General features: G+C 37.7%; 1 protein-coding gene across 1 annotated transcript in view; it reads left to right on the top strand.

Annotated features, from left to right (window-relative positions):
* Positions 1-20,766, top strand: part of LOC122053576 (squalene monooxygenase SE1-like) — a 68,166-nt gene extending 47,400 nt beyond the window's left edge. The window contains exons 9-10 of the mRNA XM_042615601.1: positions 18,094-18,196; positions 20,662-20,766. Of these exons, the coding sequence (XP_042471535.1) occupies positions 18,094-18,196; positions 20,662-20,766 (208 nt within the window). The remainder of the gene's footprint in view (positions 1-18,093; positions 18,197-20,661) is intronic.
* The last annotated feature ends 3,939 nt before the right edge of the window (positions 20,767-24,705 follow it).

Raw genomic sequence — 24,705 nt, forward strand, 5'->3', positions numbered from 1 at the left:
CTCCAACATGAAATGGCTCCACCTCCTAAAGTAAACACATAGCTGATGTGACGTAGATTATATTATCCGTGTAACCTACAGGGAGTAAATCATCTGCCAGTAAACTAGCATATAATCTCTAGTCCTTCTCGTACTTTAATATATGTTTTACATGATCCAATGTCCTTGTCCGAGTTACTCGATATCTTCATGCCCACGGCAAAACAGATATCGTGTCTCGTACATAGCATTGCATACATTAGGCTTCCTACGGTAGAATAAGGAACTGCTTTCATGTCCTCTATCTCTTTTGACGTCTTTGGAGACATCTCTTTAGATAGAGCTACTCCATGTCTAAAAGGTAAGAAACCTTTCTTGGAATCCTGCATCCTAAAACGAGCAAGGATTGTATCTATATATGAAGCTTGGGACAGACACAACATTCTTTTCTTACGATCCCTTATAACTTTGATCCCAAGAATGTGTGCACAATCTCCTAAGTCCTTCATATCAAATTGTTTGGACAACCATACCCTTACGTCTGATAATACCTTGACACTGTTGCCAATTAACAAAATATCATCTATGTATAGTACAAGAAATACCACCACGTTTCCGTTACACTTCTTATATACACAAGACTCATCCGGACTTTGAATAAATCCATATGACTGGATTACTTCATTAAACCGGATGTTCCAAGATCTTGAAACTTGCTTTAGTCCATAAATGGACCGATTGAGCTTGCACACTAGATGCTCTTTGTCACGCCCCCAGAAGAGTCCCTGTCCGAGAAAATTTCGGCAGCATCTCCCCTGTACGGCGGACAATCAAAATTTTCTACAAGCACTAAATACTCAGCCACAGGCGGCTGGAATAATAACAGTAATAAAAATCAATCACCACGCAGTTTATATATATATATTCAGCCTCTGGCTGACACAATCACGCAGTAATAATACTCTGACTCGAAATCAACCCTACTCAACTACACTCGTAAAGCCCAAATCCGATTTTTCTTACCTCTTCTGCCGTTCAGGCAGGCATGTAGTAGAGTAAATCCAAATCATACGAAAAGTTCATCCAACGGAAAGATTCCATACAATATCCATATGTAAGTCCAAAATAAAACTAAAATAAAGTCTGATAGCGAAAAGCTAAAATGAAACAACTCAAAACCGGGAGTAGCACCACGTGCGATGGGGACTAGCGGCGGAACTCCCTCTGACGAGATCAACACGAAAATAACAATAATGGGCGGGTGAGTCCAACACTCAGCAGTACAGTTGATATGCAAAGTAAAGAAACAACACCTAGCACTAATCGTGCGTCTCGATAAGAAAGATAAGAATGCATCTGAAATAAACAGGAGAATCTTGTACTAACAGTCCCGAGTATAAGGTCAAGCAATCAGGGATAAGGAATCACTATGCATGTCAAACATAGGTATCCAAACAATATGCAGCATATAAATGCAGAAACACAAACACAAGCAATAAATGCATCATGCACATGATGCCAATGATGCCTGGTCACCCCTGACGCCGGTCGATCATCTCATACAAAAGTGAGGCCGAGTGGGTAGGGTTGTGACAACGTGCACTCTGTCGTCACTACTCACGATGAGTGACCGAGTGGACGGATGCTGTCGGAGTACACCTATCCTCCTACCCCAAATCATAGATGGGGGCGCGCAATGCTCTCAACTCCCGGTACTCAAAGACGGGAGGAATCCCTGCCGGATAACACGTTGTGTCACACTACCCATGAGCGGACCAACGGTGCCTAATAGAGTCCCTGCTGCAACACACTCTCCCTGAATCGACCACTAACCCATGAGTGGTGGTGTGTGCAGATCCATGTAACTGGCGATGTGCTCAACAATAAAGGAGCGGACTATCGCACAGCATGCAATCATGCAAATGGTGCATGGCAATAACTATAAAAACATCCTGACCTAATCCGTATATATAGAAAAGTGCACCCTAGGTCAGCGAATCATATCGAATCAAAGGTACACAGAAGGTATAAAAACCTAGGTCCTGAACATGGTCAAACATGGCATATCACTACCCCCTATAAGCATGTATAAACAGTAAAATATACGAGATGCAAAACCCAATCAATCAATCAAGCATGTAAGATTTGGGTAGTGATTAACCGAAACAGATAAGAAACACAATTAATGCAACATGTTAATTTAATTACTAAGCATATCAAATGACATAAGTCAAAAGTACCCGCCTCCGATAAAATGGTCCAAATCTGACTCCGAGATACTCGTCTCGCGTCAAAGTCCTGTAATACCAAACATATACGATTATTTAGCTAAATTCTTATAAATAGCTAAATAAATTCTTTAACCCTAAATTAGGGCAAAAACCCTAATGCCAAAAACACATAAACCTAATCAACTGACACATGAATAATCATCTAACAAAAATCAAGTACACTACGATCTACAACTAAGCAAATGCTTAATCTAGATACCCAATAAACCTTACCTACTCTCACAGCCACTCTTGCTGCCAATAATCCTGACCGAAGTGAGGTAAATGGTGTTGCCCTCTAAATCAAATACCCTACATCAATAATCCACACTTAACTGACTTAAAATTTATCACTGCACAGATGCTCACCTTAATTCACAACAGGGACGTTGCTGCCGAAGAAAAAAAAAACAGCCGCTGGAAGGTGGCTGTCGGGACCCAAATTTTCCAACTCACCTTACCTTCTTCCTCTCCACTGATCGGAGGTGATCCAAGACTCCGGCGACAGTGCTAGGGCACAGATGAATCGGCTACCAGCGCTAGGGCACAGCCTAAATGAGGCAGCGTAGTGAGGAGCGGCACTGCTACGGGCGACGCCGACGGCTTGCTAGGGCACCGACACAGAAGAGGGGCCGGCACTGGGGTTCTCTACCGTGCGGAGGTGGCCGAAGAGGGAAAGGAATCGCGGGTCGGGCTAGAGCTGAGGAGGAGCAGTGTCGGCGGTGGAATCTCCACGGCGAAGGCGTCTGTGTGCGTCGGCGGTGTGGCTCGGAAGGGAAGAGGAGAGGAAGATGGAGAGATCGCCGGTTAGAGCACGGGAGAAGACGCCGCGCGGAAGAAAAGGCACCGGCGTTGCTGTCGGGTGGAGGAAACCGGCGTCACGGCCCAAGCACAGAGAGGAGAAGGCGTCGGCTTTCTCCCTTGGTCCGGGACTTATGCTCGCGTGGGAGAGGAGAGGAGGTAACCGCCGAGTGGCCGGCGGTTAGGGCACGGAGGAGGTGCGGCTCGGCGTCGGCGCGTGCGGGAGGGGAAGGAAACGGTGAGAAAAGAAAAGGAGAAAAAAAAAACAAAAACTAAATAAAGAAAAAGGAATTAAGAAATTCAACTTTTCCTCATTTAAGTTGGGGTAACCCAAACAAACTTTTCCGGGCCCCGTTTTTATCCCCGTTAACTCGTCCATACGAGCTCCGAAAAATTCCCGAAAAATTTCCAAAAATTCCGGAAAATTCCCTTATTAATATTCGCCTATTTTCGGTATTTAACACTCTTTGCCTTTTTCAATGAACCCTTCTGGTTTCTTCATATGGATGTTCTCTTCAAGACTTCCATTAAGGAAAGCTGTCTTGACATCCATTTGCCAAATCTCATAATCCATATGAGCAGCAATGGATAAGAGTATCCGGATAGACTTAAGCATGGCCACTGGTGAAAATGTCTCCTCATAATCGATTCCCTCTTTCTGAGTGTACCCTTTCGCAACAAGCCTAGCTTTGAAGGTTTCTACCTTCCCGTCTGTCCCTCTTTTCTTTTTGTAGATCCACTTGCATCCAACGGCTTTTACACCATCAGGTGGTTCTACAAGCTCCCAGACCTTATTAGAGTACATAGACTCTATTTCAGAATTCATTGTCTTTTGCCAAGATGCTGCATCTATATCTTGGAGTGCTTCGTCATATGTTCGTGGATCAGGTTCATGTTTACCCGGGATCAAGTCCGAAGACTCTCCCAAAAATATGAATCTCTCAGGTTGCCTTACAACCCTCCCACTACGACGAGGCATTGTCTATGGTTGTGTATCATGTGTGACACGTGTTGCAGTCTCTTGTGGTACTTCATCTTGTACTATTGGTACTGAAGTAGACGTGTCCTCTCTAAGTTCTTCTAAAACAACTTTGCTACTCGCATGATCCATTATATAGTCTTCTTCTAAAAATTGGGCATTGGTGCTAACAATGACCTTCTGGTCTTTAGGACTATAAAATAAACCACCTTTCGTTCCTTTGGGATATCCTACAAACACGCGAACTTCTGTACGAGATTCTAACTTATCAGCATCTGGTTTCAGCACATGTGCTGGACTACCCCAAATCCGAATATGTCTTAGACTGGGTTTTCGCCCATTCCACAATTCTATGGGAGTAAAAGAAATTGATTCAGAAGGTACTAAGTTCAGAACGTATACTGCTGTTTCCAGAGCATATCCCCAAAACGAATTTGGTAATTCTGAATAACTCATCATCGATCTAACCATCTCCATAAGAGTCCTATTCCTTCGTTCTGCTACACCATTCTGTTGGGGTGTTCCAGGTGCAGACAATTGGGATTGAATCCCGGCCTCTGATAAGTAATTCCTAAACTCTCCTAAGAGGTATTCGCCACCACGATCAGATCGTAGTGTCTTGATACTTTTACCTAATCGTTTTTCCACATCAGCCTTGTATTCTTTGAACTTATCAAAGCACTCGGACTTGCGGCGCATTAGGTAAATGTATCCGTATCTTGAATAATCGTCTATGAAAGAGACAAAATATTCAAAACCTCCTCTTGCTTGGACAGACATAGGACCACACAAATCAGAGTGAACCAATTCTAACACTTCTTTGGCTCTATACCCCTTGGCCTTGAACGGCCTCTTGGTCATTTTTCCTTCTAAGCAGGATTCACAAGTTGGAAAATTTTCCAACTCTAATGAACTCAAAAGTCCATCGTCTATAAGCCTCTGAATCCTACTTAAGTTAATATGACCAAGCCTTAGATGCCAAAGATATGCTTGGTTCATTTCCGAAGGTTCTTTTCTCTTATTAGAATTAGAAGATGAGTTATAAATTTCCATGTTTTGCTTTGTGGAAGAAATTGGATTTAAAGTATACAAATTGCCAACTAATGCACCAGAACAGATAATCACTTTATTTCTTTTAATAACTACATCGTTACTAAAAGAAACTGAATATCCATCTAAAAATAGTTTAGAAACTGAAATTAAATTCTTTCTAAAACTGGGTACATAAAGATAATTTCTTAAAATCAAATTTCTATTTCTACTAAAATATAAGTAGACGTCTCCCACTGCAACAGCTGCCACTTTAGTAGCATTGCCCATGTAGACGGTAATCTCTCCTTCAGATAGTCGTCGGGTTTCCTGGAACCCCTGCAGGGAATTGCAGACATGATCAGTGGCTCCCGTATCTACACACCAGGTGCTGGTAGATAACACCGCTAAACATGTTTCAACAACTAGAGCATGAGATATACCTTTGTTTTGGTTCCTACGAGGACAGTCCGCCTTCCAATGTCCTGCCTGCTTGCAGATGAAGCACTTGCCCTTGGGCTTCTTCACTCCAGCTTTAAATCCCGTACTCTGAGATTTATTCACTTTCTTTGCTGAGCCGGCTTGTTTCTTCTTCTTCTTTCCTCTCGGTTTAGAAGTAGAACCATTTTCAGCATAGTGAATTTGAGAATTGTGACGAAATAATCCTTCTACCGCTTGAAGTTCTATCAGTAGTTCCCCTAATGAATAAATCCTTTTATTCATATTATAGTTCAGGCGAAATTGCTCAAAACTTCTAGGTAGCGTTTGGAGGATCATATCGATCTGGGTTTCCCCATCAATTTCTCCTCCAAGGATCTGTATCTCGTTCAGATAAGCCATCATCTTTAGGATATGATCCCTTACAGGAGTACCCTCTTGCATGGTGGCTGTCATTATCTTTCTCATAGCTTCTTGTCTAGAAGCCCTATCCTGATGACCAAAGAGTTCCTTGAGATTGTTCATAATATCATAAGCTATTGGTAAATCTTGATGCTGATGTTGCAATACATTTGACATTGAAGCCAAAATGTAACACCGCGCCATCTCATCTGCCTTTACCCATCTCTTATGATATTCAATCTCCTCTTGGGTAGATTCACCAGTGGGTGCATCAGGACAAGGTTCAGTCAGTACAAATTTATAGCTTTCAGCAGTCAGAACAATGTCCAAGTTCCTTTTCCAATCTATGTAATTAGGTCTAGTAAGTCTATTATGTTGAAGTATGATGGACAGTGGGTTGAAAGCCATCCTAAGAATCACAAATAACTTTTGGTCAGAACTCTAAATTTAGAATAATATTGATTCCTCAAACAATACTATTTTAAATTAACCAACACCTCATAACACCGTGAATTTTGTATGCCACGTTAGTGTGGACGTATACAAATTCAACATTTGTAAAAGAAGGGTTTTAACCCATTAATTTTATTATTTTGTCAACCTAACTTTTAACAAATAAAATTAATAGTTGGTATCATTTGGTCACACAAATAATAGCAGTGACTCCGATGGGGAGGATACTATTAGATGTGTCTAAGTGTATACCATTACTTGACACTAAGTCCATTAATAAGATTATGCCCCTTCCGTTGGGGAAGATCACACGCTCTTAATTAACTTCCTATAGTCATCCAAAAATGGAAGTTTGTTCTAGTGATCCGCAAACAAGCTCATCCGTTATGGAGGAAGACACTCAGAGCCAACGCCCAAGCTTGTTTGCATCACTTACAAACTAGTAATGGAGACCATGGGATTTATTTAAAAATCCCTCTCCCACTTAGTTATTTATAAATGAGGAATTTTAACTATGCTAGCCTACTAAACTTGTAAACTAACATGCACACACAGCACAATATAAAAGCAATAAATAGAAAATCTAATTTTCAACTATTATGGCTTTTATATCTAGTTGTTCTCCGTGTGTTGTCATCCCAAGCTGCTGCCATATTTGGCCACCGCCACCGGATCTAGCTGTCGCATCCATCTTGCTCCTCGTTCCGCTGCGCCTCTGGTCCTTAGAAGGTTCCACGCTTTGCAAGATTCGATCCGCGACATAAATAGAATTTTACATTTTTGATCCTATATTCCATAAAAGGAATGTACATGTATCTAGATCAAAAATAAAATCCTAATAAAACTAAATACAGCTCCTGTTGTATTTTAATACAATCATGCACACACATATAAATGCCCTTGACATGTCCAAGGGTCCAATCACACACATAATAACTAAAAGCCATAATAGTTGGATCCTGCATCCACAAAGTTAGCACATCCTACTATTAACCTGCCTAAATAATGTATGACATGTGCATAATTAACCTAATTCCAAATACACAGAGGCAAAACCCTAGCTCTGATACCAATTGTTGGTTGCTACTCGGAAAACCTAGAGGTTCCACTGTACAAAAATTTTGTACAAAGGTCTGAACCTTTTCCTAGCTACCATGTGTTCTTTTAAATTAAATTTTGGATCGCCTGCGGAACTTAACACGTTTGATCCAAAACTTAATCTATTTGTTCTTTTAGGTTTTGACTTGGATCTCCTGCGGAACTTAACACGTTCGACCCAAATCACCTTAAGTTATTAATTCCATTAAATATTAATTTCCATAATTGGTTCCCAGTACTGACGTGGCGAGGCACACGGCCTTCTTAGATATGGGAGCAACCACCACCGACTAGACAAAACCTTTTATAGAAATCTAATATTTAATTTCCTAAAATAACTTTAGGTTAACCGAAAAGAACAATCAAATCACAAGGAAAAGAAAAAACAAAAGAACACAACATCGAAAAACATATTCGAAATTCTAGAATCGTAAGCCTCTTGTATTTGGTATTATTTCCATAAATAACTAGTATGATGCGGAAAGAAAAATTACTAGTTATACCTTGTAGAAAAACCTCTTGATCTTCTACCGTATTCCTCTTCTAACCTCGGACGTTGTGTGTGCAACGATCTTCCGAGATGAGAAACCACCAACCACCTTCTTCTCCTCCTAGCTAGGTTCGGCCACAAAAAATAAAGCTTCACCAAGGAAGAAGAAAAACACCAACCAAGCTCCAAGAGATGCAAGCTTTCTCTCCTTCTTCTTCTTCTCCAAGTAGTATCCGGCCTCCACAAGAGCTCCAAGCAATAGAGAATTTCGGCCACCACAAAGAGGAAGAAAGGGAGAAGATGTTGGCCGGCCACACTAAAGAATAGGAGAGGGAGAATAATAGAGGTTGTGTCTTGTGAAGACACCCTCACCCCTTCTTTTATATTCCTTGGCCTAGGCAAATTAGGAAATTTAATTACAATAAAATTTCCTTAATTCCCTTGACATGATTTAATTGAGAAAAATAAAATAATATTTCCCCAATTAATCTCTAATGGCCGGCCACATCAAGAGGAAATAAATTAGATAAGTTTTAATCAACAAATTAAAACTTCCTAATTTGTTTCCAGAAATTTTAAAAATAAAATTTCTCTTTAAAAATCTCTTCATGGTTGATAAAAGGAAATTTCTATAATTTTAATTTTATCAACATGTGGATAATTTTAAAGAGAAAATAAAATATCTCACCAATCTACAAATAAGGAAAGAGATTTAATCTCTTTCTTTAATCTTTAGATCTTTTAGAAGAGAGATATTTTAATTTTAATTCTCTTTAATAAATTATTTCTTCCACATAATAAAAAAAAATTAAAATTAAAATCCCTTTTTAATTTAATTTGGCCGGCCCCCACTAGCTTGGGTTCAAGCTAGGGCCGGCCACCCAATTTTATACCTAGGCCGGCCCTAGCTTGATTCCCAAGCTAGCTTGGCCGGCCCCCTATCGGTGGGTATAGAAGGTGGGTATAGGTGGGTATAGAACTCTATAAATAAGAGGCTACGATAGGGACCGAGAGGAGAAATTGGTTTTGGTCTCCCGATAAAATTAAGCATCCCGTGTTCGACCCGAACACACAACTTAATTTTATCAATAATAATTCATTCCACTAGAGAACTATTATTGAACTACGCACAATCCCAAATTACATTTTGGGCTCCTTCTTATTATGCGCATGTTAGTCTCACGTGTTTAAGATATCGAATGTCCACTAATTAAGTGAGTTCGACAACTCATTTAATTAATATCTGTCAAGTAGTACCACTCAACCTTATCGTCGTATCGGACTAAGTCCACTGCAGGGTTTAACATGACAATCCTTATGAGTTCCTCTTGGGACATTATCAACCTAATATCTCTAGGACACAGTTTCCTTCTATAATCAACAACACAAACTATAAGTGATATCATTTCCCAACTTATCGGGCTTATTGATTCATCGAACTAAATCTCACCCATTGATAAATTAAAGAAATAAATATCAAATATATATGCTTGTTATTATATTAGGATTAAGAGCACACACTTCCATAATAACTGAGGTTTTTGTTCCTTTATAAAGTCAGTATAAAAGAAACGACCTCAAATGGTCCTACTCAATACACTCTAAGTGTACTAGTGTAATTATACAGTCAAGATAAACTGATACCTAATTACACTACGACCTTCTAATGATTTGTTCTTTTCCATTTTGGTCGTGAGCTACTGTTTATAATTTATAAGGTACTGATAACATTATCTTCTGCATGTGACACCACATGCTATGTTATCTACAATATAAATTAATTGAACAACTACAAACAAATGTAGATAATTTGACCAAATGTGATTCTTTATTCAAAACAAATGTTTACAAAAGCTTAGGCTTTCAGTATACACTCCAACAGAAGCTTGCCAGTTCTTTGTCAGACTCAAACTCATCTGATGACTCAGACCAAGTTGCCTTCAACACCTTCTTCTTTCTAGCCTCCTTTGTCTCGTTTGTACCTGCAACAAACACAACCCCTTTCTCGGCCGGAGTAGTATTAGTCTGCTTAAATAATTTGTCTATTGAATCACACTTACTTACTTGCGTATTGGAAGTACCTTCGTGTAACTTAATTAGATTCTCCCATAGCTCTTTTGCGCTCGAGAAAGGGCCAACCCGGTGTTAGAGTGTATACTAAAAGCCTAGCTTTTGTAAACATTTATTTGTTGAAATAAAAAAATTGCACTGGTCAATATCTGCATTTATTTGTTAAATGTAATTGTTCAATTAATTTATATAGTAGATAACATGGAGTGTGGTGTCATACTCAGAAGATCATGTTGTCGGTTCTTTATAAATTATAAACAAGTTGCTCATGACTAAGATGGAAAGGAACAAACCATCAGAATAGTTGTAGTGTAATTAAGTATTAGTTTATCTTGACTAATAAATTACATTGATACACTTTAAGTGTATTGAGTAGGATCATTTAGGTAAATTCTTTTTGTACTGACTTAGTAAAAGAACTAGACCTTAGTTATTATGGAAGTGTGTACTCTTAATCCTAATATAATAACAAGCACATATATTTAATATTTATTTCTTTGACTTATCAAAGGGTGAGGTTTAGCTCGATAAATCAATATGCCCGATAACTTGGGAAATGATATTACTTATAGTGTGTGTTGTTGATTATAGAAGGAATCTGTGTCCTAGTTATCTAGGTTGAGAATGTCCTCAAGAGGAGCTCATAAGGGTTACCATGTTAAACCCTATAGGTGGACCTAGTCCGATATGACAATAAAGTTGAGTGGTACTACTCTTGGAGCTAGATATTAATTAAGTGAGTTGTCAGTAACTTACTTAATTAGTGGGCATTCGTAATCTTAAACACAGGGAGACTAACACACTCATGATAAGAAGGAGCCCATAATGCAATTTGGGATTGGTGCGGTAGTACGGTAATAACTCTATAGTGGAATGAGTTATTATCGATGAACTTGAGTTGTGTGTTCGGGGCAAACACGGGATACTCAAGCTCATCGGAAGGCCAAAACCAATTTCTCCTCTAGGTCCCTGTCGTAGCCTCATTATAGCCTCAAGTCCATCCAAATGTAAGGCTCTTCTTGGTGTCCAAGAAGTGGGCTGGTCCAATGCTTGGTGACCAAGCAAGGGCCGGCCACATCCTCTTCTATAGGGGTCGGCCCTTTGCTTGGTGACCAAGCATGAAGGGGTTGACCACAATATTCAAATAAGGAGGGTTGTTTTTGAATTTTTAAAATCTTCTTTTTGTAGAAAACTATAAGTTTTAAAAGAGAGATTTTAATTTTAAAAACTTTCCTTATTTGAATTTGGCCACATGTTTTAATAGAGAGTTTTAAAACTTTCTTTTTTAAACCATCCTCATGGTTTAAGAAAAAAGGGAGATAAGTTTTAAAATTAAAATGTTCTATCATCATGTTAAAAAAAGAAATTTTATAAGAGAAGTTTTAAATTTTAAAAATATGGTTTTAATTTTTTAAAACCTTCCTTTTTTAACTCTAGGAAAGAGAGCTTGTAAAATTTTATAAGAGTTTTTTCTCTTGTAAAATTTTATAAAAAAATTATTATTCTTTTCCTAAAATATGGTGGCCGGCCACCTTGCTTGGTGCCCAAGCAAGGGGCAGACCAAGCTTAATCCTAAACCAAATAGGATTGATCACAACCATTGATTGATGATTGATTCAATCAAGAGGAAAGAAAAGGAAAAATAAAAAGGAAAAGGAAAAACTCTTGGATGATTTTATTTTTTGTAAAAGGTTTTTCCTTATTTGCCTTGGGCAAGTAATATAAAAGAAGGGGTGAGGGGGCTTCATGAGACACAACTCTTATTCTTTTGCTTGGAGGATCTCTTGGTGGTCGGCCCTCTCCCTTCTTTCTTTCCCTTTGCTCTCTTCTCCTTGGTGGTGGTGGTGGCTGGATTTTAGAAGAAGAAGGAGGAAGCTTTTGGGTGGTGTTCATCTTGGAGGATCGTCGCCCACATGACGTCCAAGGCGAGGCGAGGAATACGGCAGAAGATCTTGAGGTCATTAGCTTACAAAGAGAAGGTATAACTAGTATTTTTCTTCCGCATCATACTAGTTATTTTTCCTTTGTATGAATTCTAAATACAAGAGGCAATTAGATCTAGTTTATCGAATTTATTTTTCGATTTTGTGTTTTCTTCTTTTTCGAATTTATGATTCGATTGTTCTTTTTGGTTAACCTAGAGTTATTTAAGGAAATAAATATTAGCTTTCCTTAAAAGGCTTTGCCTAGGCGGTGGTGGTTGCTCCCATATCCAAGAAGGCCATGTGCCTCGCCATGCAGTCCTGGAAGCCAATTTTGGAAATTAATATTTATGGAATTAATAACTTAGGTAGATTTGAATCAATAGTGTTAAAGTTCCGCTTGCAATTCAAATCTAAACCATTAAGAACAGATAAGTTAAATTTGGAATCAATGATGTTAAGTTCCGTCTACGATTCCTAATTTAACTTCTAAAGAATACAATAGGTTATTTAAGGAAAGATTCGACACTTGTACAAAAATTTTTATACAGTGGAACAAGTACGTTTTCCTAGGATTAACCAACAATTGGTATCAGAGCTAGGGTTTGCCTCTGTGTGTTTAGAATTCAAATAGGTTATGCACATGTCATACATAATTTAGGCAGGAAAATAGTAGGATGTGTTAACTCTTTGGTTGCAGGCTCCAACTATTATGGCTTTTTGATATTGTGTGTGATTGGACCCTTGGACATGTCAAGGGCATTATTTGTGTGCATGATTGTATGTATAAAATACAGCAGGAGCTGTATTATTTTTAGAATTTTATTTTTTCGATCTAGAATACATATACATTCCCTCGTGGAATATAGGATCGATATATGTAAAATTCTATTTTTGTTGCAGACCGGATTCTTGCGAGGCGTGGTACTTTTGGAGCACCAGAGGTGCAGCGAAATAAGAAGCAAGATGGATGCGACAACTCGACCCGATAGCAGTAGCTAAAGATGGCAGCAGCTAGGGTTGGAGCATACTGAAGACAGTGATGGAAAAAGTCATAATAGTTGGAAAATTAATTTCCAAATTTATTGCTTTTATTTACTGTGATGCTTATATGCATGTGATGTATGCTAGGATAGATTAAAATTCCTCATTTTAAATAACTAAGTGGGAGAGGAATTTATTTTAATAAATTCCACGGTCTCCATTACGGGTTTGTAAGTGATGCAAGCAAACTTATGCGTTGACTCTGAGTGTCTTCTTCCATATCGGATGAGTTTGTTTGCGGATCACTAGATCAAACTTCCATTTAGGATGACTATAGGAAATTAATTAAGAGCGTGTATCTTCCCCATCGGAAGGGGCACAATCTTATTAATGGACTTAGTTTCAAGTAATGGTATACACTTAGGCACGTCTAATAGTATCCTCCCCATCGGAGTCACTGCTATTATTTGTGTGACCGAAGGTGTAACACCCCAAATTTCCTCAATTAGAGTCCTAAAAGTAATTTAAAAATATTTAGAAATGCTATAGAAAAATTCTAGAGATTTTTAGAAATTTTTAGAGTATTTTTATGCAATTTTTGGAGTTCGTTTGGTATTTTTACCAAGAGGAAGAAGTTTAAAAAAAAAAAGTGTTAAGGTTAGGTTTTGAACTCAAGATCTTGGACCGAACTAGACCTTAACCAAGGTCAGCCAACCAACTGAGCTAAGCAAGTTTTGTTAAATATATATGGTGCGAAATATTCTTAAGCCGTAGTTAGATAATAGAAATAAAAGGAAGAAAAGAGGTAGCAGCCGAGAATTGAACCCGGGGCTTTTGACTTGGTCAAAACCGCAGCCAACCAACTCTTCCGCGAGTATTTCGTGAAAAGGTAAGGGTGCGAGATATATATATATGTTATGATTGAAACCCTAGTTATAAGAAAAGAATTAAGTTTTTCTTTTTCCCGAATCCTTTCCCTCTCCCCTTATCTCGAGTTCGACGGCGCAGCTCTTCTCGGCGAAAATGCAGCGAGCAACCCGGCGTCTCCGGTGGCCGGCGAGCGCCCCTCTCTATGAAGTCTTCTCACCATCGAGCTCCTCTCGTCAAGAAGGAAGCCGTGAGCACAAGAAGAGACCAAGAGATCGAGTTATCCGAACCCTAGAACCCTTCCTCTTCCCGGTTTTGAGTCCAAGGATAGGTAAGTTGCTACTCACCTGCAGTAGGATAGCTCCGATTGTTTCTTTCTTTTTCCAAAAGTTTTGGGATAAATTGTAGTGATTTGTTGCTGTGAATTTAGGTTTCGGATTTAGTTTTCTTCAAGCTTTGATGTTAGCAATTCACCTTTTGATTTGGGGTTCCTGTTTGTTACCCTAATTGGCATGTTCGTTTACACATGAGTCCTGCAAGTTTCGGAATTTAGCTAGTGTTTTGGTTTAGAAAGGTCTGATGTTCTTCAGAAGCTTCCCTGTGGTATTGTGTTGATCGATTCATCTATGTATGAACTTGGATTTGAGTTTCTTCTGTGAGGATTTAATTGCCGGGTTTTCTGCATACCAACTGCTTGTTTGAAAATCTTACAGAGATGTTAGCTGGTGGAAGGAGGTTTGAATTTTGCATTCCTGTACAGATGTATTAGATTAGAGTTATGAGCACAACTTAGTATTACTAGAATTTTCTTTAGGAACATGTTTATGCTTGCTGCCATGAACCCTAAAGAAAGAAAGAAGATGATCGGTTTAAATTAAGCATGTAGGTTAGTGTTTTTGTGGATTATAGCATTTCTGCTATAGAGTTTTCTGTTAAACCTGAACAGGAACAACCATGAAGCTTAGTATGGTTTTTAGTTTTAGTTCTTAGAACAATGCATTTCTCTTTAGTGCAGTTTTCATTTGCCAAGAAAGAACTTACCCTAGTTTTTAGATTTAAAGATTTGGCATTCGGCTTAAGTCTTGTTGAGTAGTTCCCATCTGCTATGTGAATTGATTCCTCAACCTGTAAGCATACGGTTTTGTATATATAACAAGTTCTAGATGCTAATTACGCACTGGATCCTTTGAATTGAGACTAAAGATGATTTGAATTGATGTAATGAATTTAGCAGGTATGCAGATTTTTTTTTTTTAATAAGCAGATTTTCATAAGTAATACTTGCAGATTTTGATAAGTATTATATGTGCAGATTTCTTTTGTATTCTATGCATGATTATGTGTTACATAATTAGTTTCATTCATAGATGTATACGAAGAATACCCTAACAGTATTTTCGGTTTAAGAAAAGTATAAGAAAGATAAAGAAAAGTATAAGAAAGATAAAGAAAAGAAAGAAAAGGCCAAGGCCTTAAGTAAATCCCAAAGTCAAGACTTTAGGGATTTTGGCACACAAGGTGCTAAAGAAAATGCCGAGGCATTACATAGAAGTATTAAAAGATAACAAGTATTTTACTTTTATCAGTGGCACTGTGTTGGACTCTCTGTCCTTGGGCTGGGCTCCCATAGTCGTCCCTAGGTTTAGATAACCTAGTAGTAACGGCTCGGCCGACGGTCGACGGTCGACGACCATAGGGTCGCCAAATGGGCCGCCAAATGGGTCGCCGAATGGGTCGGGTCATTACAAAAGAAAAAACACAGTTGCCGGGCCCAAGAAGAAGATGGTTATTATTTTGAAGTATTATAAGTATAAGTTTTTGAAAGTTTTACATAAGTATAAAGTGTTTAAAGAATAAGTCTTTAAACAAGTGAAATAAGATTCAGAAGGTGTTTAGAATTCAATAAGCTTAGTTCTTTATGCTAGCATGATTGTATAGATTTACTTTACATGTTTAGCCTTTCAGTATATTTCTTTCACTAGTAGATGAGCATGATTAGCTATACATATTTAGTATTTCAGTTAGTATGATTCCTTTGCTTTGTATGAGCATGAGTAGCTTTACATGTTAGTATTCAGTTTTAGCATGTTTTTACCCTAAACAAACGTAAAAGCGACAAAAAAAAATGCTCGAACGGTAGTTGTACCAATTCAGAGCAACCCCGCTCTGATACCAATTGTTGGATCGAAAGCGCTAGAGGAGGGGTGAATAGCGCTCGTGACTTTCACTTGTTTCGGATTCGTAAAACATTCAATTAAAACTAATTGGGATAATGCAGCGGAAGTAATAAAGATAAGACAAACACAAACAGACACAGGGTATTTACTTGGTTCGGAACCTTGTGTGACTCCTACTCCAAGGCCCACATTCGTTGAACGTTTACTTTGGGCAACACTTACTATTTCATAAAATGATTACAAATGAAGTACAATTGAATACAGAAAAATATACCGACAACAATAGAAATCGCAGATTCAGAGCTCCGGGTTGTCGGTGTTAAGTCGCACTTTGTTGGAAGGTCTCTTTAGCAGCTTGTAGCAGAAGGGTTGCTTATTCAGTGATAATGCTGCTGCTGCCTTGAGACTGCCTTTTATTGGGCGTTGAGGGCGCCTCCAATGTCCCATGGAGGCGCCTCAGACCCAAAATTATATCCCGAGTTGACCGATGCGATAAGCCTTTGTCGCTGCCTCTTATCCGCCTAAGGGCGCCTTCAATGCCCCATGGAGGCGCCTACAAGAAGCAGTTCAAGGCGCCTCCAATCTCCATGGAGGCGCCTCCATCTCCTCTGCGCAGACAGCTCATCTTTGCACCCGAGGCGCCTCCAAGCTCCATGGAGGCGCCTTGGACACTATTCGTCCGAGGCTTAGCTTGTTCATTTTGTACCTGCAAGACACGTTAGTCCCAAAACAACAGCATACCCTGCAAGACAAAGTTGGAACAGATATAAACATGATAAACAAGTGATCGACAATCATCGGACTATCCGGGTCTGACTTCGAATCTCCGATCGGAAACCTTAGGTCGACCCAACGCCTACTGTTCCCTCTGCGGGGAACGCGCCCTCACCTACTCCCCTCAGGAGAGATTACCTGATGTCAGTCCGGTCCTCCAGACCAACTAGACTTTCTGACTAGGGTTACCACCCCCTAGGACCTAAGGTTACCCCCCCCCCTTAAGATTTTCCTCCACCTAGGGTTACCACCCCCTAGGACCTAAGATTACCATCCCTTAGGATTTTCCTCCACCTAGGGTTACCACCCCCTAGGATCAAGGGTTACCACCCCCTAGGGTTTTCACTTTGTCTAACCGCAGCTAGGACTTTTGCCTAAGAACCCTTAGGACTTTCCTGCAATCTCCATCAGACATGTTAGATCACAAATAAGCTTAACTTTGACTTCTTTTCCATTATTAAAACTTGAGTTCGATCGTCAGATGCTTCCCACACCAATAGTCAGGACTTATAGAATACAGGATATGAAGGCTTACAAGTCAGGACTTACAAGATACAGGATAAGATAGGTGGAACGAAATACTTGAATCGGGACGCACAGTTTAGGGTAAGCGGATTAAGATTTACAGATCGGGACTTACTACAGGATGAGACACATAGAGCAGGATAGGTGGATCAGGACATGCGACTCGGAACAGATCTGGGTTTATGAGGAATCCAGCCTGGGTTAACAGGCCGGGGCGGGCAATGCTATACGACAATCAAGCCAAGGAATCGTAACAACTTGTCAAAGAATAATCACCACATGTCAGGGAATATGCTAACGGTCTAGGGCTCGTTGCCCCCTAATTCCTCCTCTGACCTACAGGAGGAAGTCACGTGTCAATCACCGCCAGACAAAGCCTGACACACAACATTCCCTGACACTCGTCAGACTCCAGAAACGCCCACAGTCGTATAAAAAGGGAGGCTTCGTCCTTACGTAGGTACGCTCACTCGTCTTTACACACTCATCTTTTACTTTTTGTCCTTTCACTGTGTTTCTAGGGGAAAAGTACCTGACTTGAGCATCGGAGGGCCTGACCCGGGGACTTTTTCCCTGGCTCTTGGTCTCTAACGTGAGGGCGACTTGTTTGAGTGTGCGCATGATCCTTACCTCATCATCCTCGTCACCCACCCGTGGGAACCCTGTTGGTAGGTGCCAGATTGACCAGGCGTCTCCGTGACTTTCCGTCAACACCAACGACAGCACAGCCCGCCTCTATCCGACTTAGCTTCATGACGGAATCATATTTGACGCCGTCTATTTATTTGAGTGGACCGATGGGCTTACTCTCCGGTCTTAATCCTCGTCCTATCAGTTTGATGGCTCACTTCCTTGCTATTGTGATCCATGGGGTTGGTCAGCTGCTTTTGCCATTTCCTTCGCTCGAGAATTTGTGGATTGGAGCTAGATTGATTTGTGTAAGTAATAAACTTTGCAAATCGATCAATGTAGTCACACTTAATTGTTAGAGTGTATATTAAAAGCCTAGCTTTTGTAAACATTTATTTTGAAATAAAAGAATCACATTGGTCAAATGTCTATATTTATTTGTTGAATATAGTTGCTCAATTAATTTATAAAGTAGATAACATGGAGTGTGGTGTCAGACACAGAAGATCATGTTATCAGCTCTTTATAAATTATAAACAGTTGCTCACGAATAAGATGGAAAGGAACAAACCATCAGAATAGTCGTAATGTAATTAAGTATTAGTTTATCTTGACTAATAAATTACATACACTGATACACTTTAAGTATATTGAGTAGGATCATTTAGGTAAGTTCTTTTTGTACTGACTTAGTAAAAGAACTAGACCTTAGTTATTATGGAAGTGTGTGCTCTTAATCCTAATATAATAACAAACATATATATTTAGTATTTATTTTTTTAACTTATCAAAGGGTGAGATTTAGCTCGATAAATCAATAGGCCCGATAAGTTGGGAAATGATATTACTTATAATGTGTGTTGTTGATTATAGAAGGAAATTGTGTCCTAGTTATCTAGGTTGAGAATGTTCCCAAAAGGAGCTCATAAGGATTGTCATGTTAAACCCTGCAGGTGGACTTAGTCCGACATGATAATAAGGTTGAGTGGTACTACTCTTGGATCGAAATATTAATTAAGTGAGTTGTCAGTAACCTACTTAATTAGTGGGCATTCGTTATCTTAAACACAGGGAGACTAACACACTCATAATAAGAAGGAGCCCATAATGTAATTTGGGATTGGTGCGGTAGTGTGATAATAACTCTCTAGTGGAATGAGTTATTATCGATGAACTTGAGTTGTGTGTTCGGGGCGAACATGGGATACTCAAGCTCATCGGAAGGCCAAAATCAATTTCTACTCTAGGTCCATGTCGTAGCCTCATTAAACCCTCAAGTCCATCCAAAGAAAGGCTCATCTTGGTGTCCAAGAAGGGGGCCGGTCCATTGCTTGGTGACCAAGCAATGGCCGGCCACATTATCCTCTTAAGGGGTTGGCCCCTTTACTTGGTTCCCAAGCATGTAGGGGTCGGCCACAATAATTCAAATAAGGAGGAGTGTTTTAAATTTATAAAATCTTCTCTTTGTAGAAAACTACAAGTTTTAAAAGAGAGATTTTAAATTTAAAAACTTTCTTTATTTGAATTAGGTCACATGTTTTAAAAGAAAGTTTAAAAATTTTAAAACTTTCCTTTTTTAACCATCCTCATGGTTTAAGAAAAAAAGGAAGAGAAGTTTTAAAATTTAAATTTTCTATCATCATGTTAAAAAAGAAAATTTTATAAGAGAAATTTTAAATTTTAAAACATGGTTTTAATTTTTAAAACTTTCATTTAGGAAATTAGAAGAGAGCTTGTAAAATTTTATAAGGGTTTATAAAAAATTATTTTTCCTTTTTCTTTCTTGATGAGGTGGCCGACCACCTTGCTTGGGGTCGGCCAAAATAAATAAATATAAATCATCATCCAATTGATATTTGGTGATTGATTCAATCAAGAAGAAAGAAAAGGAAAAATTAAAAGGGAAAAGGAAAAATAAGAGGAAGATTTTAATTTTTGTAAAAAGTCTTTCCTTATTGGCCTTGAGCAAGTAATATAAAAGAAGGGGTGAGGAGGCCTCATGAGATATCAATTCTTATTCTCTTGGTAGAGTCTCTCTAGGTTGTCAGCCCTCTCTCTCCCTTTTTCTTTTCCCTTTTGCACTTTTCTCCTTGGTGGTGGTGGTGGCCGGATTTTAGAGGAAGAGGAAGAAAGCTTTTGGGTGGTGTTCATCTTGGAAGATCGTCCTCCACATGACGTCCAAGGCGAGGCGAGGAATACGGCAGAAGATCTCGAGGTCATTAGTATACAAAGAAAATGTATAATTAGCAATTGTTTTCCGCATCATGCTAGTTATTTTTCTTTGTAAGAATTCCTAACACAAGAGACATTAGATCTAGCTTTTCGAATTAGTTTTTCAAGTTTGTGTTTTCTTTATTTTTTCGAATTTATGATTCGATTATTCTTTTTGGTTAACCTAGAGTTATTTAAGGAAATTAAATATTAGCTTTCCTTAAAAGGCTTTGTTTAGGCGGTGGTGGTTGCTCCCATATCCAAGAAGGCCATGTGCCTCGCCATGCAGTCCTGGAAGTCAATTTTGGAAATTAATATTTAATGAAATTAATAACATAGGTAGATTTGGATCAATAGTGTTAAATTCCGCTTGCGATCCAAATCTAAACCATCAAGAACAGATAAGTTAAATTTGGAATCAATGATGTTAAGTTCCGTCTGCGATTCATAATTTAACTTCTAAAGAACACAATAGGTTATTTAAGGAAAGATTCGATACTTGTACAAAATTTTTGTACAATGAATAGGACTAACCAACATTAATCTTCCTCTTTGATTCCAGAATGCATCAAGTATAATTTTCCCTATCATAAAGGCGGAAGGGATCAGGCAAATGTTCTTGCCTGCAACTGTTCCTGCATATTACAGAGGTCCTCCATCCAACTGAGATGTGTTTACCTATTTGGCCAAATGTCATAATTTCTAGGAAGTTCGATCTACTCTGACGAGTTAAAGAGTCAGAAGGTTAATAATTGTGCTCAAACTCAAAAAAAAAAAAATATGTCTGTTGAGCTGAATCTGGGGCTATATCTTTAAAATATCTTAAAGAGTTTTAAGATTGTTAAGACATTCATAATTTTAGAATTCTTAGCATTTTACCCTTTAATTATCGACTTCATTATCTGGAATAATATGGATGTAACAGTTCTCAGCTCCAATGAAGTGATATCCCATTTCTATCTCATTATCCAGTACATTGACTTTGGGTGCTTGAGGAGTTAGGAAACTGAATGATCTTGTGTGTGCGTTGAACTCGGGATCAAGGTTATATGCTTCAGCTGTTCTTCTAATGGGCTGGTAATGGACGTGCTACAGTGGTTCCACTATCGGGGGCCTCTAATAAGTTTGAAAAAACCAGCTTTAATGGAATTTTACGAATATGGTTAGTGTCGGTTGAATCTAATCTAAACATCAAAATCTCATATCTAGTCGAGGTTACATGGGATGAAAACAGAGTATCACATGTAGGGAAGCCAGGTATGTTCTACTTAACCATTCAATAATCCATGGTGTCAAACACATTACCTTAGCAAGCCCAAAAGAAGACAACCAAACAAGAACCAATGATGTTGAGTTGAAATATGAGGAAAATGATCGATTGTTGAGACAAACAACTGCATAACTGTCAAATGATTAAAAGATGGAAGAGATTTATTTTTCCGATGAGAAAGCTATAGTGAGTGATAAGGTCAAGATAATTCAATTGTAAATGAGAAAATTACCATATATATGTGCATTCATTTATCTTTTAAATTTCATATTTCCTTCTCAAATATATACACGAGCTACTAAAAGCTTATTATAAGACCCATAAAAATTAGGATAAAACTTGAACAATAAAATATAATTAATAAGAAGTAAAAATAAAAAATATCCTAGTTTAGTAATTAGAATTTAATTACGGTTCACTTTTTAGTATTCACAAGTATTATTATTTTTTACTATGCACTTTCTATTATTCACAATTATTATTCACCTTTTACTATTTATAATTATGATTCACTTTTTTGAACCACATAAATCTGTTCACTTTTAAGAATCTAAAAATTGATATTAAAATTATGCGATCTTTGATTGTGACTGGATTAATTTTGGAGTGATCAGTTCAATCTCATAAAAAAAATTTTATAGATCATCAAAATAAATTCAAAAGGTATAGGTAACTCTCGGCGTAACTCCCCGACATCTTAAGTAATTTGAGCACCGCATATATAGAATATTTAGTATAAGAATTCAACCCTCATTTCAGGGAAGATACTTATCGCTTACCAGCATACCTAGGGCTTTTTTTAATCATATATAAATATGAGAATGATGAATATAAATAAAATAATCAATCACAATTGTAATTATTTAATCATAAAAAATTTAAAAATTATAGATTATTTAATAAAGAAATAAAATTTAATAATGCAGGTCATTTAACAAAATAATTAAAGTTTTTTAATAAGAAATAAAATTATTATTCACATGCATTATTAAAAATAAATATTTCTTATTTATTTATTTTGATCTTATAATTTTGTCCATTCTTAATATTTTTAAGTCTGGTGTTGGCTGAGTCATTAATTTAGGGCACCTCAAATCTTGTTTTGTTTTTTCTATTTGTCTTTTTTTTTTTTTTTTTTGGAGTGACATGTATTAATTATTCCTCAAAGTTTTGTTATTGTGTATCGTATGCTTGAAGGAATTTATTTATTTCTTCATTTCTCATTTTTTTAAGTAAATCACTACTTGAAAATAAAAATCATTTCTGAAAATTATCTTTTCATCTCTAAATAAATTTGAGACAGGATATTTTATCTCTAAAATTCATTATCAAAAGTCCATAACTAATTTTAAGATGAAGATATTCCATCTTTAATTTAAAAAAACAGATTAAAAAGTATTTATAAATTAATTCATTTCAAATACAATTTGTTTTTAATTTTATCTTAAATTTGTATTTAAATATAATTTTAATCTATTTATTTATCTCTAAAATTCATTATCAAAAGTCCATAACTAATTTTAAGATGAAAATATTATTCCATCTTTAATTTAAAAACGGATTAAAAAATTATTTATAAATTAATCAAATAAAATTCATTTCAAATTGAAATTGTCCTTAATTTTATCTTAAATTTGTATTTAAATATAATTTTAATCTATTTATTATTCTATTTATAAATCTATATATAATTTTATTTCTAAATTTATCAATATATTTATATTGTAATCCATTATCTCATCTACAGATATATATTCCTTTATGAAACAATAACACATTTTAAATAGATGAAAAAAAATTAAAAATAACTAATTTCTCAATAAAAAAGTTATACAATTAATATTAATATAAATAAATATTCACATCATAAATTTTTAAACCACATGGTAATCTAATCTTTTTATCATTTATGGTCACACTCAAAAAGACTAAATACTCCTATATCTCCTCTATTTGGATGGGGTGCGCGAAGATTCATTGACAAAAGGGGAAAGGAGGGGAATGGAGGAGAAGTAAAGTATTTATATTCTCTTTATTTGGGAAGGAGGAAAGATTCATTAACGTAACATGTGTTATCATGTTTGGGAGGAAAGTGAGAGTAATGCAAATTAAATATATAAAGTTACAAAATTACTCTCACTTTTGTTAAAAACTTACGCATTTAAGAATCTAGTGCATCTTGCATATATTTATTGGTTAAGACTTACGCATTTAAACAAAACTCATTTGTTAAAGTCGACGTCGGCGTCGAAGTCGGTGTTGGAGTCAAAGTCGACGTCGGCATCGACATTGGTGTCGGCGGCATCGAAGTCCGCATCAAAGTCGACATCGAAGTTGGCATTGAAGTCGGTGTCAAAGTCAGTGTCAGCATCAAAGTCGGCGTCAGCGTCAACGTCGACAAAGTGCGAGCGTCGGGCGGTGCGAGTGTTTTTCGGTGCGACACAAAGAATATCTAAAACAATAATTTTTGGAATTAATATAATAAAACAAGGATAAAATTGGAGCATAATTTTTTTAAATTTTCCTTACCCTTCCTTACACTCCAAATCGGGGTGTAAGAAATTTTTTGGTTTCATGGGTAAGGAAGGTTAAAGCTTACCCTTCCTTATCTTTCCTTTTAGTAGCTCCATTCCAAACAGAGTTTCAAGTTTCCCTTCCCCTTCTTTGCCCTTCCCTCACCTCCTCTCAAACAGTGCGTAATATCTTATCCTCTATCGAGAGCAGATCTCCTAGTCCACAAAAAAGTGGACCAGGTGATGGTCCACTCCCAATTACGGTTGGATCGCAACTGCGATCTGGTCACAATTGGTTACGATCCCTTCCTAGATTCACCGTCCCCACTAAGTTATAGTTTGGATCGGAGCGAACAGTCGGAGGCCACTGGGAGGTCGCCCCCTGCTCAGCGCTAGACAACCTAGACACTTGCCCACTTTCGGCAGCCTCCGGCCACCCGCTTCGATCTAAACTATAACCTGGTGAGGACGGTGAACCTAGGAAGGGATCGTAACTAATTATGACCGGATCATAGTTACAATTTGACCATAATTAAAAGTGGATCATTTCCTAATCCACTTTTTTTAATCAAGAGATATGGTCTCATCCCCCATCACCTCTCTCTTAATCTTTCTCTATCTTAATCAATATCCTTTTCTCAACTGGACATTGTGCATCAATGTTAAATATATTTAATTAATTTTGATATGGGTTATGATAATTGGACCCTTGGTAGTAAAGGGGGAACAGGGTAATATAACAAGGAAGATCACAGAGAGCAAAAGAAAGGTACAGTGGTACACCCGGGGAGTAAGGACCGATCAGATATAATAGACCGCTCGA

The sequence above is a fragment of the Zingiber officinale genome, chromosome 3A (assembly GCF_018446385.1).
Source record: "Zingiber officinale cultivar Zhangliang chromosome 3A, Zo_v1.1, whole genome shotgun sequence".
Taxonomy (NCBI): Eukaryota; Viridiplantae; Streptophyta; class Magnoliopsida; order Zingiberales; family Zingiberaceae; genus Zingiber; species Zingiber officinale.